Below are 18,072 nucleotides of genomic sequence, written 5' to 3' on the forward strand. Positions count from 1 at the left end.
CTTCATGATATGCAATGCTTCCATAACCAAAGCAAAATTTTTAGTTCATTAGCATTAAGAAAAGATTTGTGTATAATTTCTGAAAAACCTAAAGTGTACCTGTAAAGTATGTTCATAACAAGCCAGGGAATAGCTAAACTTACTTATATTGTACTTGTACTCCAAACAGGTTGCTATGTGGACTCTGATGGTAAAATCTTTCACGTAAAATTCTTTGTACCTGATGAAAATAAAGAAGATAAATATAAATAAAATTCCATGCAATAAAAAATGAACTAGATTGTATATTTATAGCAGTCAGAATTAGGATATAATGAATCAATTCAACCCTCCATAAATAACTTTTCTTTAAAAGCTCTGGAATCATTTTCATGAGTTATAAGATTATTTCTTTCTATCTTAAGTTCTAAAGAAAAGATGAAAATGTAGTTGTGAAGATTTCGACAAGAGAAAGAATTACTTACTTTGGCTACATTAGCAATTTGAGAGCTTTTAAAAAATTATTTTATTTATTTATTTTTAGAGAGAGGGGAAGGGAAGAAGAAAGAGTGGGAGAGAAACATCAATGTGTGGTTGCCTCTCATGTGGTCCCCACTGGGGACCTGACTTGCAACCCAGGCAAGTGCCCTGACTGAGAATCAAACTGGCAACTTTTTGCTTCACAGGCCTGTGCTCAATCCACTGAGCCACACCAGCCAGGCCTGAGGGCTTTTTCAATGCATGTGAATGATCGAATACTTCATTGTATGACATATCAGCTAAGGAATAAAGACAGGAGGTAATCTAATAATGTAATCTAATATTGTAATGCTTATGCACCACACCTCAATCTCTAGATAGTGATGTGGCTCAAGTGGCTTAGCTCAAACCCTACCAATCTGCACCTGCCAAAGAGGTCAAAATTCTAAGGAAATAAGTTTAAAAGTCCATATAGTTATTGAGGACCTATTAGATGTAGAGTACTAAAAGAGCATGATCCATGCCTTAAAAGAAAAAAAAAAGCATAGCAAATATATTGGACAGAAATGAACATTTAAGAAACAATCTTCAAAAAAGTAGTAACAGCATATAAGAAATGCTCAATTATATGAAAGATATTACATTCATCTAGGCTATAAAATTAAAAAATCACTGGAATACATTATGAAAAAAAGTCTTGTAAAGAGCTGAAATTTGAAGTCATCATAGAATGAAGGGCTCATACATAGCTGTAAAATTCATGTCAGAAAATCTAGCACATTCTTTAAAAAGATGGACCATCAAAGACATTTCTTTCCAGCATCTACTACTAATGCAGAGGTCCTCCAGGGACACAAACCTTAGAAGGCCCATGAATAGAAACAAGAAGGCTTTAAAATTATTTATTTTTCCCAGACTGAGAGCACAGGACTGATTCTTCATATACCAAAGAGATAAGTGAGTTCTCTTTGCATGCACTAGAGTATAAGCAAAGCAAATTATTCACTGGGGATAAAATAATCTATAGTTATCATTATAAAGGAAGTGAAAAGAAAAAGAGGATTGGTGCCAGAGAAGCATTTTAAAGTTATCTTTTTCTAAATATTAAAATATATAAAATAAAGACACTAACATTTTTCTGACTGGCCTGTTTTTCAGATTAAGTAAGGCAGCTATCTCTAACACAATATAGATATTGGATAAATAATATCTGGTACCTGTAAAAACACTTAAATGAACATATATGCAGACTCAACTAATTATAATCTTTATTCCTCTATCTAGATAAAATTGCTAGAAATCAAAAGAGAAACCTCAATCCTTTTCTTTCCTCAATAAATTCAATTAGAGAGGGAACAACTACGTATAAAATATAAAACAGGGTAAAGTGAAGTGAAGCTGTAATAAAGAGTTAGAGATGCAAAAATCCCAAAGTTATCTGAGGTAGAGGTTACACAAGTGTATACATGTACGGAAATCAATGAAGCTATACATAAATTTGTGCACTTTGAGGACATGAAAATTACATTTGTTAAAAACTTCTTTCGAAGACAGTTAAACATTTTCCATCAAAAATAAAGAAAGGTCTTAAAAAAGGGATGCTAACATCATTTACTTTTAATTTAAACATAATGTAGTTCTGATCAAGCCAAATAAATAGAAAAGCTAGGATGAAAATACTGTGCCCATTACCTACTAGACTCCTTAACAGAGATATGTATAGATATATGCTTAGCACTTGAAATTTAGTATGCAGTTGTATTTAATGTTCACGATAGTCCTGGCCAGGTTGGTTAGAAGATTGTCCTGATACCGCAAGGTTGCAGTTCAATCTCTGGTCACGGCACATATAAGAATCAACCAATGAATGGATAAATAAATAAGTAGAACAAAAAAATCAATCTCTGTCTCTCTCTCAAAATCAATCAATAAATTTAAAACATTTAAATGTTTGTTATAAAAACACTCAACATTCTAGCAATATAAGGGAATCTCACTGTGATTAAGAGTATCTACAAAAACCTATAGCTAATAATGGTTAGCTGGTTTGGTTAACATCCATGGTTAAAGGCTGAATGGATTTCCCCAGTATTAAAACCAAAACAAGAATGTCTGCTCTTGCCATCTACATTCAATACAGCACTAAAGGTTCTAGCCAGAGCACCCAGATTGAAAAGAAAGATATGAAACTATTTCCACCTGATCTTATATGTAGAAAATACTAAGGAACAAACTAAAAAACTGTTAAAATAAATGAGTTCAGCAAGGTTGTATGATACAAGATTAATATACAAAAAGCAATTGCATTTGGATACATTAGCAAATAAAGATATATGAGCAAATGTATCTTTATTAGATACACAAATAAAAATAAAACAATTTCATTTATAATAGCATCGAAAGGATTAAATAACATAGGAATAAATTTAACCTAAGTGTTCTGATGGTACTTACACTTAGAAACACGTGAGTTAACTTAGGACCCCAACTATCCAAAGACTTACAAAGAATGAAATTAAGAAGAAACATAAGATGTTCTGCCCTTAGAATGGAAAGAATGATTATTCATAAGTGCTAGGGGAGAAGATGGCACTGGCCAAGTGGCATAATTGGTTGACAAGTCATTCCCAACACAAAAAGGTTACAGGTTTGACCCCAGATCAGGCTGTGAACTTGAGGCAACTGATCGATATTTCTCACATTTTCTCTCTCTCCCTCTTCCACTTCCTCTCTCTCTAGAATCAATAAACATATACTCTATTGAGGGTTTAAAAAGATGATGACTATTTCTCTGAGGACCTTTGCATAGTAAGGAACCCTGAGATTAATGAAAATATATACTAACCTGTGAAATGTACTCTGCATGTATTAAACTGTTATTCTTCGATTTACGACTGCTCATTTCAACAAACTGAAATCCTTAAAAAATAAAAAAAAACGTTTAGTATGAATACAAAACTATTGTCTTAAAAAATTATTTAAGAATCTACCATTATAGAATCAAATTAAACACACATTTTAAAACATGAAAAATAAATAAATTTCTCAAACTGTAAATTCTGAGCTGAACCTACTGTGGTAATCATTTCACAATATATGTAAATTAAACCATCATGTTGTATGCCTTAAATTTATACAGTGATGCATGTCAATTTTTTCCATAAAACTGGGGGGGGGATGTCTCAGTGGCTCTTTATCTAAGTAAAGGCTTATTTGACACTTCCATGCCATGCTTTATATATGGCTCTTACAGACAACTACTTCTACTACCTTTCTCTTCAATCTACTATTCACCCTCCTTCCCTTATGTTTAAAAAAACAAAATAAAACAAAAACTATGTGCTTACTTAATATAGAATGTTTCTCCCCACATCCATTCCACAGCCCATCCCAAAAGCCTTTGCTTTCATGATCAATCATAATCATTAGAGAGTAGGTAAATAAGATGCCTCTTCTGCAAACATCCGTAACTGCCTGTACTTCTCTTTACCCATAATCAAACTACGTTAAACAAAATTGTCTATTTAATTACCAGAGTCACCAAATTGAAAATAGTTAAAGATTCCAAATATTTCAGCACAATGTCCAAAACAAAGTCGGCAATGATAACTGAAATGAAAGAAATACATATACTAATAAAAATATAACTTAAAATTCCCCTTCAGGGTAACATACTCACTGATAAACACCCGTGGCTGAAAGATCTAATTTTCTTGGTGCTGATTTTCTATTGGAGTACTTTACTAGTCAAGTAATAATGGCTTAAGTAGTATTTACTTATATAACACGAATTGTTACAAGTATTTTGCATTTATTACATCACTTAATCCTCAAAATAACCCTATGGAGTAAGTACTACTGCAATACTGCTTTAATATTAGAAGATGTAAAAAGTTAAGTAACTTGGCCAAAATCAAACTGCATTTGAGTCATATAACGAAGATTTTAAGCTAAAGTTATACTTGGTTATATACATAATTATTATGTAATTATGCACTTAGTTATATATAATTGTTACTTACTTACACAACTATTTTAAAAGGTACAAATTTCAATAATGTGAAGGAAGATCAGCCATAGTGACAATATTATACAGGGTCCAGCAGAAGTAACGCCAATGAGTGTGGCTGGTATAGTACATGAATATCTTATATGACAGGGACAGCAATTTGAACTCTTCACCTAAAATGTCAAATGGCGCACCTGAGTGTAATATTGTTATGTTACAGAATTACATGCTTATGATTTTGTAATAAAAGATGTTTATGTAATAAAAAAGGGTGTTATTTGTGCCTAACCCTGTATTTTACATTCATATCTGTTAATTTCACATACTGACAGCTAGACACGAGCCTTGGAATGCGTGCAACTTTCTTTTTCTTTGGAAATGCTAGCAGCTGAACAAGCCCTTGACAGATAGACAGCAAGCAAATTTGTCTTTCCCTTAATGTATGAGACAAGTAGCCAAGGCCTAAAACCCTAGAGGGCATCTAGCTCCAGGCTCCCAAACTGGAAACTCCAGAAGAGTACTCAACTGATGTCTTGTCCCTTAAGAATTTTCTCTCTTAGGAGAAAAGTATTTTTCTCAGCTGCCCTAAGACAGCAGTCTTTTATGTCTATACAGGGCAGTGTGTTTGAGAATCTTTACATTAATTTCTATTTTATTCTATGTTACTTAAAATTTTTTTTACCTTAAATGAGTGTTGTGTGTGGCAAAAAAACCCTTTTAGTAACATAAAATAATATCCTCTGGTTTAAAATACTCTCCACTTTGCCCTGGTTGGTGTAGGTCAGTGGATTGAGCAAGGGCCTGCAAACCAATGGATCACGGTTGATTCCCAGTCAGGGCACATGCCTGGGTTTCAGGCCAGTTCCCAGCAGGGGAAGCATGAGAAGCAATCATACATTGGTATTTCTCTCCCTCTCTCCTTCCCTTCCCCTCTAAAGATAAACAAATAAATAAAAATAAAATACTCTTCACTTTGAAAAAGTTCTACAAGTTGACATCTGAAATTACAGAAGACTGGGTTCAAATCCTTGAACAACTGTTCCCTAAATGATACAGAGGACTAAATATTTAAAGTGGGGGGATAGCTTTTGCAATATGCCTTATTTATTTTGAGCTATATTAGTTATTTCACAGTATTACTGGAATTAAAAACCATTTACCACCATTTCACAGATTCACAAAACACTGCTCAGAAAAGATCATTAAAATATCTGAGGTTACGGGGCAGGTACTTAACTGTCTCCTGGCCTCAATGTAGGTCACATAGGACATTAAAAGCAGGCATTTTTCTTCATTTGGGATCATCCATGAAAGACACATATGGACTCCTTTAGTTTCTAACCTTCATAAATTTGACTGTAAATTAAGTCTTAGTCAAATGGTTAATTTTAATACATCTTGCCTCTCCAAGTAAGTCAAATCTCTATAACAAAGAATAATTTAAAAGGCAGTTCTAATTTTATAGATGAAAACACAAGCTTCAGATTTAGAGAAAATGTTTGCAAACCACGTATTTGACAAAGAATTTACATATTAAAAAAATCTTCAAAACTCAACTATAAAGACAATTAAATTAGAAAACTAAGACATAAATAAACTTTTCACTAGAGGAAGTTTTTTCTAAGAGTTTCTTAAAAAACCAAACATACAGTCAACATGCAACATAGTCAAACTTGTGTTCAAACAAAAAACTGTAATACAAATGTTTCTAAGAAGTTATCTTGTAATAGCCAAGAAACTGGAAACAATAAAGCCAGTGGGGTTAAAGAAATTCTGAAACATCCATACAACAGAGAAACATAACTGAGCAAAAAAAAAAGTACAGTAACTATTGATATATGCAATAACTCAAGGGCATTATGCTTAGTAAGACAAAAAAGGACCAATCTCAAAAACTTACATTTTATATGATTCCATTTAAATCACATTCTTAAAACAACAAAACATTTAGAAATGAAGAACAGAACTGTGGCAACTAGGAGACAGGGACAGGGTTGAGGGGTGAGTATGTATCTATGAGGGGTTGCATGAGGGATTTTCTTTGTAATGATGGGACTGTTCTATATTTTTATTGTGGCAGTAGTCTCATAAATCTATACACAGGGTCAAATCACAAAGACAAACAAAAACGAATGTAAGTAAAAACTGCTAAAAATGAAATAAAGTCTGTGGTCTAGTTCAGCAGTTCCCAACCTTTTTGGCACCAGGGACAAGCAGACCTGGGGGTGGGGATTGGTGCATAGGAGTGGGTGCTCAGGTGAGCTTTGCTCTTTAGCTCACTGTGGATGGGGAGGTGGGGAGACAGGAGGAGGGGATCAGGTGAGCTTTGCTCATGGCCCAGTTCCTAACAGGCCTAACAGGCTGCCAGCTGTGGCCCTTCCGCTCAGAGACCTAGGTGTTAGGGACCCCTGGTCTAGTTAACAGTGGTGTTCCAATGTAAATTTCCTGGTTTAAATACAGCACTACAGTTGTATGACATGTCACCCTTAAGAAAAGCTGGGTGAAGGTTAACTGTATTCCATATACTATTTTTTCAACTTTTGTGTTTATGATGATTTCAAAATAAACAGTTTAAGAAAAAGACAATTCTAACATTACAGTTTTAAAAAACTGCTTAATGATCAAAAAAGTGATCAGTGGTACAACTAAATGTCTATAATCTGCATATAGGTTATTTGAGTAAGCTTGGTTGAATTTTTCCTCAAATTATTCCAGCAGATCCTGGGACTCCTTCCTACTGTGCTTTCTATATGGTGATTGCACTCACTACTCTAATAGTAGGACTAGACATAAAGTGTAAGACCAGCTGAATGTCTATGCATGACCAAGTGATTACTCATGTTTATATCAAATATAAATCTAAGTGACTATTATTTCATCATAAAACATCTGGTAGAAGCTACTATTACTTACTCATACTATTACAAGGAACAGTGAAATAGGTAATCCCAAGGAATGATTAACCCTGATATTACTTCTTTAATTTCTACACTTGCTATAGTATCAATTTCCAATAGATCATTCTCTCTAAATTATGTGCTGCTAGAGCAAATGAACCTAATAATCAATCTCAGCATCTCAAGTAACAAGTCTATCATAATGCCTTAAAAACTTCAACTCAAACTACTTCTGCCACTTGCTGCCTCTATTCCACTTCTAGATCATTTCTTGACTGGAAATCCCTGACATCTTCTTTATTGGTGTTCAAGTCTTACCCCATTTGTGAGACCATTTTCACATAAAACCCTTCCCTGACCCCCAAATTCTAAATTCCAAATTCATTTAAAAAAATGACTAGTTTCCCTGATTAACACACTACCTCCTCCTCTTGATACTCTCCCTGTAACAATTAACCATTCCCTGTACCTGCCTTACTCCAACCTTGGACCTTAAGCTGAGACATTATTTCCTCTGGAATACGTTCTGTGACACCCCTATACATTCCAACTCTGGCAAAAGTTTGAGGGTTATGTGTCCCTAAAGTACTTTCAGGATATATGCAATCTTCATTTCTTTCACAGGACTTAATTAGCACACAGTAACATAATTAACTCTGACTAACTTATCTATTTGCTCCACTGGTCCACATACTCTGAAAAGAAATTATGCTATCATTCCATTCAAATCAACTAAGTGAATGTTGGCATACAGTTACTTTTCAAAACATTATTTGATAAATGAACAAATGCTAGGCAGTGGAGCACGTCCAGAGTGGTCAACTAGCTGTGTGTGTGTGGGGGGGGGGGAGAGAAAAGCTAGGTTAAATCAATTGCCTGGCTACATTTTAAATTTTCAAATGATTACATGCCATCACTCTAAATTTAAAAAGTCAGGTATAAAAAAACAGTAAGTTACAGGAATACAGAGTAATTTATTTTACAATTCACATAAAATGCATGCAGCATATGATCATGGTAATGTCACATCAAAAGAACTTCAAAATGGTTAAAATATAGGTAATTTGTTTAAAAATTTTATTTGAGAAGTCACAATATTAACAAGAAATAAAGTACACAAAGATTCTTACAAATAACTTTTAAATCAAGTTGCAAACCTTATATAGCTACAAGTCTGGTGATTCAAAATAAGGTAAAGTCACAATTATCTTTAGAAAAAGAACATCATTTCTATCTTTTTATAATCCTAGACTGATAGCTCACAAGTAACATTTTAAAAAGATTAATAAGTATATTCTCCTTTCTGGAATTAAGCTAGCATATACTACAATTTACTTATACAGCCTTCGATTAAGACCGAGATGATTAAGAGAAGTATCTATAATGAAGATTAAATCTATTAGTCAAAACCCTATACATTTACTTATTTATACACAAATACTCCAGTAATTCTCCATTTCTTGGCTTATACAGTAATTTTGCAGGGTTTTGGATTACTCTCCCTGCTTGTTTCAAAGCTGCAATTACTGGATGCCAGTTTTAGCATATCTGACAGATCTGGCAACAGAGATTTTAAATTTATGAGTAAATATATGAAAGCATAAGGGTCAAAGGTTTTGAACATGTCTGAAATTAAACCAGAAAATGAAAAAACAAAGAAAGTAAAGATGAAGACACCAACATTTTCTAGAAATTTGATTTTTTTCTTAGAAAGTCACAAGTGATGAAAAAGAGAACTAGTTCAGAACAGTACTCAAATCAGAATTGTAAGCAAGGAGATGTCCAGAAAAAGTCAACTTGTAAATCAAATTTAATATAAATACAAATTCAGACAAAACCAAGAAGCAGAACTAGAAAATTAAGATTGATGGTAATATTATCAAGTGTCCTAAAGAGTTTTGTCCTCAGCTGGGCGCAGACTTGAGTTTTTAGTTCTGTGGTGTGACCTCTGAAAACTACATTTCCTAAACCCTTGTTTTCTCATCACTAAAATCTGAGACAAAAGTATTATGTAGTTCATGGAGTTGTTGTGGGGATTAAATTAAATGGTTTACCTGATATGCCAGCTGTCAAATACCAAGCACTGTGATACAAACTACTGTTTATAAATTATCATATTACACTGGAGAGAAGAATCAAGAAGAACATTTTGAGACTGATGTGGGTAGGTTGAGGACGGGCAAAGCACAGAATCAGACTTCAGTTCTAAACAATTTGACAGTACTTCCTTGATAGTGCAATCAAGTATCAAGTGCAACTTCAACTTCCCTGCAAAACTATGAGGGTGAACTTCAATAGTATACACTCCGACTTTCTCTCAATATAAAATAATAGTTTTTACTGTTTATTCTATTATAGTTGTCCCAATTTTTCCCCTTTGCCCCCCTCCACTCAGGCCACTTCTCACTTCCTTAGTCAATCCTTGTTCTGTTGTCCACGTTCACGAGTCATTCATACTCATGTTCTTTGACTAATCCCTTCCACCATTACACCCTCTTCCCTCCTCCCCTTACAGCTATTAGTCTGCTCCATGTTTCCATGACTCTGGTTCTATTTTGCTTGTTTATTTTGTTCATTAGATTTCAGTTATAAGTGAGATCATTCAGTGTCTTCCCCGACTGGCTTAGCATAATAGCCTCCAGTTATGCTGGAGGCTATCTATGCTGTCCTAAAAGATTGGTATTCCTTTTTTTCTGCATAGTATACCATTACATAATGTACTACTGTTTTTTAATCCACTTATTTACTTATGGGCACTAGGCTGCTCCTAACACTTGGCTATTGTAAACGACGCAGCTATGAACATAGATATGCATTAGGTTTTTTGAACTGGTGTTTCAGAATTCTTTGGATATATTCCCAGCAGTGGAATCACTGGGTCAGAAAGTAACTCCATTTTCAGTTTTTTGAGGAAATTCTATACTGTTTTCCACAGTGTTTGTACCAGTCTGCCTCCCACCAATAGTGCACTAGGATTCCCTTTTCTCTACATCCTTATCAGCACTTATTGTTGATTTATTAATGATAGCCATTCTGATAGGTGTGAGATGGTATGTCATTATGGTTTTAATTTATCTCTCTCTGCTGGCTAGTGATGCTAAGCATTTTTTCATATCTATGATCCATCTGGATCTCCTCCTTAGAGAAGTCTGTATTCAGGTCCTTCACCCATTTTTAATTGGATTATTTGTAGGAACAATAATAGTTTTTAAATAGTAATAAAAAGAAATTATGGGTACACCAATCTGTCTAGAGTTACATAGATCCAGAAGACCTCAAATAACTAATGTCAAGAAGACATTCGACACCTGGAAGTGATTATGATTGTTTGGCCCATCTGGAAAGTTTCTGATTTAGTAAGTCTGGAGTAGAGCTTGAAGAATTTACATTTCTGATACGTTCCCAGATGATACTCCTGATGCCAGTCAAAGAAATACAGTTTGTGAGCTACTGAGAAAACTGACTTATTGTTCATTCCACATCAAAGCTGATAAAACTGGTAAGAGGTCATACAAAATAAAGAAATCCAAGTACAGACCATATCTCTTCAAATCAAGCTAAGCTTTACAAAGGTAAAAAGTGTCTAAGGCTCATGAGGGGAAAACAGGAGAATTTGGCACAGGAGAAAGATCAGGAGGCTAAGACCCTTTCTTTGTGGCATATGAGCAAATAAGCTTTGAAGCCCTTGAAGCCTTCCTATTACTAGAAAAATAACAGATCATAAGTAAATCATAGATCAACAGAAAATCACAGATCATAAACCACAAGGGGGAAAATATGTCAGAAGAGCTTCTCTTTCCCCATTACTGGCCAAAGTACTGAGTTGCCAAAAAGTCCATATGGTTTTGTCTGTCAAATAAAAGACATACTTTTCATTTTCACCAACTTTATTGATTTGGATATTTTGAGTACATCATCAGCTATCTCCCACATAGGATATCATTGATTGTTCTCAGTTAATGTCTCGATTTGATCACTATCAACTTCAACTGGTCTACCTGACCATGAAGCATAATCCAGCAAGAAATCTCTAGCACAAAACTTCACAAACCACTTTTGACATTTTTGATTAGTCACAGTACCTTCTCTACACACTGGACAAATCTTTCTGTTTTTACTGTTCTTGAAATAATAAAGCAAATATGTTGAAAAAGTCACTTATTATTCCCCAATTTGTAAACATCTTCATTTTCCAATATATAAATGGTTAAAGAGAAATTTACCAATTTTGATTTATTTTAAAATGCACACTGATATGACAACTGTCACAATACAACCTAACAAAATTGTTTCAAATAAAGTTAAAGATAAGTAAGTGCTATTAGAGCCACCTTATGGAAAAAAACTAAATGAACTTTCTGGCCAACCCATAATAAAAGTTTTTGTTCCATCATCATAATTCAGAGAGCCTTCTGAGACTACGCTAAAAAATATACATAGCTACTGAATTTGCTTGGAAGACTTTTTTGATTGCCTAGATATTCATTAAACTCTAAATAAAAGAGTAAAATTACAGGAACAAATATTTGCCCAGATGTTTTCTATTTATACATTATCCCCTAACTAAAATTTTTTTCCAAAAACCCTTTATTTCATGCAGTGAATTTTAAAATTTTTTGTTATGTATATTTGAACACAGAGGACAATGTTTCTATAATCGTGTTTGATTCATCAATATTCCTTGGGAAAAATTAAAACGCTTAGAGTAAAAATATTAAAAGTACAAATTAGTACCAAAAATATAAAATACTTTTAAAGAGTTATCAAATGAATACCAGTATAAGACTGGTATCAAAAAAGGCTTCTAATATAAGAAGGCCAAAAAGATGTGCTAGATTTAGGAGATGAGGACAGACATTTGCGTTGATGAAGGGGCTTAGTGAAGCTAACTGAAGATTACAGTTTCACAGTCTCAACTACATGATGAAGAAGGACTTGACTAAGCACTAATGCTGTGGCACTGTTGGACAGACTATTTCAGTTACTGTAATGCCACGTAAGTGGGCAATATTAAAAGCAATGTATCGGAAGACACGAGCAAAAAGTATGAATGGTCCTTAAAGAACAAAAAATCCAAAGGCAACATACATGACTGAATCTTTAAGGTTAGAAACCTTCTCCTTAAAAAAAAATCTGTATAAATTATTATTCTGATGAACTTCAGAGTTGGAAGAAAACTGTATTAATGTCACAGAACATGCCTCTGGAGTGCTTGGTAAATGCCAATGGGCTCCTTTTTATAAAACCTGGGCAATGTGCCCTAGCCAGTGTGGCTCACTCGGTTGAAGCGTCCTCCTGTAAAGTGAAAAGTAGTGAGTTTGATCCCCACTCAGGGCACATGCCTAAGTGGTGGGTTTGGTCCCCAGTCAGGGCATGTGCAGTTGCTTGATTGATGCTTCTCTCTCTGTCTTCCCATCTCTCACTAATTTTAATCAGCGAGAGCAAGTCCTTAGGTGAGGATAAACAAACAAATAAAACCTGAGCAGCTCAGGGCATTAATTTGCCCACTTCCTGTGGACACTGATCTTTTGAGCAGTCAGTGTCACATATGAGACTCTTACAAACTGCAGTGAAAACAGAATGGAGAAAATTACTGCTAAGATCCACAAAAGGAAGGAACTTTCCTTTGGCAAAGGCTAGGTGCTTCAAACACTGCTCAGAATGAGATGACTGCTCTGAAAATCCAGGTAAATCACCACAGATATTCTGTTAAGAGCCGTAAAAATAAATTAATTAATAATACAAGAAATACACCATCATTGTTTCTATGTGCTGGTCTTGGTGAATACACATTTAACTAACTAAATTACCTACCTTCATTTATTTAATGTACTTATGAAAGAGTTAAAGTTGACTGAATTATATGACCTTTCCTATATATATTACCAGCAGACCAAATGGCTCAGAATACAAATAAGGCAGTGACTAGTTTATTTTCTTAAAAAACAAACAAACACCTCGAAATGTGAAGACACTAAAAACTCTTAACCAGATAACTAAAAATAAACAATGGAATTTTACCCATGTGTAAATATGCTCACATAAAACTATCCAAGCCAGTATATTCATTCATACAACAGGCAAGTAAAATACATCATTCACAAAATATTCACAAGCAATAGAATTGTTTATCATTAATGGTCTTTCCTCTAGATGTTCTTAAATGCCCATACCTAAAGCACTAAATCCAAAACTTCCAAGCTAACTACCCAGATATTTTATTTTCATCTAGAAGCTGTCAATAGAGAAAACGTCAAAACTGGCAACTTTATTATTTTTTAATCTTCACCCAAGGATACGTTTATTGCTTTTTAGAGAGAACAGGTGGGGAGTGAGGAAAGGGAGAGAAGGGGAGAAATGTTGATGTGAGAAACATCAATTGTGCCCCCCCAATTCCCATGTATGTGTGCCCACTCACCTGTGGGGGACCAAACCCCCAACCTAGGTTACGTGCCCTGATTGGGGATCAAACCCACAACCTCTTGTTGTATGAGACAACACTCCAACTAACTGAGCCACCTGGCCAGGGCAGGCAATTTTTAAATTTCTCTGAATTCTAATAATTTTTCTCACCTGTCGAATTACAATGTAACATTCTTAGGGTCCATATAGTATAGTAGAGTCAACTTGGAAGCAGTTAGTTTATAGCCAATTCATCTATAATGGGATTCCACTATTTAAAATTCCTTACCTCTCAGTGCACCTAGCAAGTTACCTTTAATGGGGAACGTCCAATGAAAGCATTCTTCTCCATAAAACAAGAGCACAAACTCACAGATTATCAGTTTTTATTTTTAAAAGGCAAAGGAAAATATATGTGTACTCATGAAATTTTGGACAAAGGTTAACACTAAAATATAACTAAAATGTACACAAAAAAATCAATTAAATATTCACATCAGTTTTCCAAATATAACTTTGTAAAACTTTTAAAACATAATCTCTGGGTCTCAGTCATAAATCTGGGAATCTAGAGAATGCTTCCTAACTGGCTCTACTGTACCACCAGATCTAGGAACCACTGGTCTACATTATTGGCTCAAATAAGTGAGTGGCAATGTAGCTCTTACTTTTCTACGTCATTGTTTTCAGTTCTGACACACATATAAAAGTGGCTACATATATATGGTGGAGAAGATTCTCACTGCACCAATTCCTTTTGATTTATAATATAAATCAAAAAGGTACTGGCCATATAAAATTTGTTCTTGCACTGATAAAGGACAGAAATGACAAAATTATAAATATATGTCACCTGCTCAGAATAGCCTGTCTTCATTTCCTGTAACACTAAGATCCCTAGAATCTACACCTCTATAATTGAAGAAATGTTAAAAGGTGAAACACGAAATGTATTCATTGACTACATACCTTGAACTGTATTTGAAACGTTAAAATTTTAAAAACATGTTAACCAAAACAGGATGACTAAATGATTGAGTTCAAGACTCAACTGTGTATATTTGCACTTTGTACTTATCCACTGAGATGGCTTATTTATCATATAATCACCCATTGCTTTGCTTTTCAAAACTACATGTGGATTAATTCCTGAGAATTATGAAGCACATCCTTTACTGTTCCTGAGATTTCATGAGCAGTCACAGCTCTTCTTTCTCATGGTGCCTTCTTCAGTTACAAACCTTCCCTCACAGCCTTTTCCTCTACATAGTTTCTACATAGTACATGTTAGGTTAACTCTGTTTGAACAACAATAAAAATGATTATATAGGGAAGTCTCTTAACTTCTAAAACATAACTTTGAGAAAAGAAGTGACACTAGTAACCCATTCCCACATACCCCTTGATATCCAGCCAGAGGTCAACTATTTTCCCACCCTAGGGATGCTCAATAAAAATCTACTCAGTATGCACAGCCACCTCAATGCCTACATCTTAGGATGGTTCTGATACTGTTTTCCAGAGTAACAGAACACTAAACCATGAAGGGAAAACCAGTGGGGATGGATTCCTGAGATAGCCCCTCAAGTCAGAGTATTTTTTTTTTAATCTGGTCTATTGACAAAATTTAGCTTTCATCTTACTGACTAGCAACAGCACACAACATCTATATTAGGACAAAACTAAACCTAATTTTAAATATTGCTGTTTTACATAAATTCTTTGGTAACGCTGTAAGTTATGTGGTGATAGCACTTCATAGTAAGTTCCTCTGCTGCAATAAATTAACAAGATGCTACAAATACATATTTAGCACATTTTTCCATATCCATGTGTAGGTGTGTGTTTGTATATGTACATGGGTGACATACAGATAAAGAAGTTTATGGCTTCAGTTTACGCTGCTTAAAGAAACATTTTTCTTACATCAAAACACAAATTGTTACTGAAAATGACATTTCAACTGACAAAAAAAAATGAAAGCAGTATGAAAAGGATTAAATAAATATTCTGCATAAATGCCTCCTTGTATTATAGTTAGTGAGAAAATCAAGTAGCTCCAAGTTGATGGCAAAGAATCTCAATCAACCCGATCTAAAAATATTTGGCAAGCATTTATTACAAGACCCTATGACAAGCACTATGCAAAAGGTGAGATATAAAAGTTGGTTTCTCAAGAAGCTTAAAATCTGATTGCAATAAAACATCTGAATATAAAAGCAGAAAAGGCTGTATGAGTACAAAACAAGAATAAACTCATGGTTTTAGAAAAGAAAGGGACATTAGACAACACTTTCTGTAACAGTGGAAAATAGGCAGAAAGATTTTAAATAACTTGCCCAAGATCATATAACTTACTTATAAGCAGGAGCTATTAGTGAAACCACCCATGCAGTGTTCATTTTGTTGCAAATGGCATGGAAAAACACCTGTAAACATCATAAAAACCATCTAAATTATCAATGGGCTTTTGTTTAGGGAATAAAAAGAACATATGGATACCTTCTGAAAGGAAAATATTAGTATCCCAGATGTTCAACACTGACAATCATTTTTTTCAAATATGTATCAGTGTAATTTCTGCTTTTTATAGACATCTATATTTTTAAGATTATAAGTATTTTTTTCTCATCAGAAACATGTTTATCACAAAATTTTTCTTTATTTTTATTACGGTTCTATTATAGTTGCCCCAGTTTTCCCACATTGCTCTACCCTGCCACACCTACCCACACCTACCTCCACCTCCCTCAGTCAATCCCCACCCTATTGTCCACGTCCATGGGTCACTTATACCATGTCCATAGGTTACTTATACCTTGACTATACTTTTCCCCTTCTTTCCCCCCTTAGTTCCCTATACCTCTCCTCTGGTTGCTGTCACCCTGTCCCTTGTTTCCATGCCTCTGGTTCTATTTTGCTTGTTAAGTTTGGTTTGTTCTTTAGGATCCTTTTATAGGTGAAATCTATGGTACTTGTGTTTTGCCATCTAGCTTATTTCACTTAGCATAATACTCTCCAGTTCCATCCATGCTGTCACAAAAGGTAGGAGTCCTTCCTTTTTTTGCTGCCTAGTATTCCACTGTGTGAAACATACCAGTTTTTTGATTTGTTCATTTACTGATGGGCACTTAGGCTGCTTCCAGCACTTGAGTATTATAAATAATGCTGCTATGAACACACGGCTGCACAGGTTCTTTTGAATTGGTGTTTCAGGGATCTTAGGCTATAAACCCAGCTGTGGTATCACTGGGTGAAAAGGCAATTCCGTCTTTAGTTTTCTGAGGAAATTCCATAACGTTTTCCACAGTGGCTGTGCCAGTCTGAGTTCTCACCAACAGTGCACTAGGGTTCCCTCTTCTCCACATCCTCTCCAGCACTTGTTTGTTGATTTGTTAATAATGGCCATCCTGACCAGTGTGAGGCAGTATCTCATTGTGGTTTCAATTTGCCATCTCTGGGATGGTTAGTGATGCTGAGCTGCCTTTCATGTCTCTGGGCCCTCTGTATGTTCTCCTTGGAGAACTGTCTGCTCATATTCTTTGACCATTTTTAAATTGGATTGTCTTTCTTCCTGGTGTTGAGTCCTTTGAGTTCTTCATATATTTTGGGGATCAAAATCTTATCCTAGGCATGGTTAGCAAATATGTTTTATTTTATACAGTTGGTTCCCTTTTCATTTCAATGATGTCTTCTTTAGCTGAACAAAAGCTTTTTAATTTGAAGTAATCCAGCTGTTTATTCTTTCCTTTATGCTCCTGGCTCTCAAGGATGTATCAGTAAAAATACTGCTGTAAGGGATATCTGAAATTTTACTGTTTATTTTCTCCTCTAGGACTTTTATTGTGTCATGACTTATATTTAAGTCTTTTATCCATTTTGAGTTTATTCTGGTGTATGCTGTAAGTTGGTGTTATAGTTTCCATTTTTCTGCACGTACCTGTCCAGTTCTTCTAACACCATCATTTGAAGAGGCTATTTTTATTCCATTTTATGCTCCTACCCACTTTGTCGAGTATTACTTGACCACTGAGACACGGATTTATTTCTGGGCTCTCTATTCCATTCCATTAATCTCTGTGTTTGTTCTTTTTCCTGTACCAGACTGTTTTGATGACAGTGGCATTCTAGTATAGTTTAATATCAGGTATTGATATCCCTCCTACTTTGTTTTGTTCTCCTATCACAAAAACTTGCAAAGCCATTAAAGAGTCATGTGAATGAGGATCATGGAGTAAAATTAAGCAAATCTCTGTCCTTGCAATATCTAATAAAACAAGCAAAAGTACTTAAAAACCAGTGTCC

The 18,072-nt window shown here is 34.6% G+C and overlaps 1 protein-coding gene across 5 annotated transcripts in view; it reads right to left on the minus strand.

Moving 5' to 3' along the window:
* ORC4 (origin recognition complex subunit 4) overlaps nt 1-18,072 on the minus strand; it is a 69,593-nt gene that overhangs the window by 32,911 nt on the left and 18,610 nt on the right. For 4 of the 5 annotated variants that reach the window (XM_037167685.2, XM_037167688.2, XM_037167684.2 and 1 more), the window contains 2 exons: nt 3,305-3,378; nt 144-220 (listed from right to left, as the gene is read on the minus strand). In XM_037167685.2, the coding sequence (XP_037023580.2) occupies nt 144-220; nt 3,305-3,361 (134 nt within the window). In that variant the 5' untranslated portion in view covers nt 3,362-3,378. Of the gene's footprint in view, nt 1-143; nt 221-3,304; nt 3,379-5,705; nt 5,876-18,072 lie in introns of those variants that run through there. The other variant, XM_037167686.2, reaches the window with a different exon arrangement.

Source organism: Artibeus jamaicensis, unplaced genomic scaffold, assembly GCF_021234435.1.
Source record: "Artibeus jamaicensis isolate MK-2021 breed Jamaican fruit bat unplaced genomic scaffold, CSHL_Jam_final contig_603, whole genome shotgun sequence".
NCBI classification, from domain to species: Eukaryota; Metazoa; Chordata; class Mammalia; order Chiroptera; family Phyllostomidae; genus Artibeus; species Artibeus jamaicensis.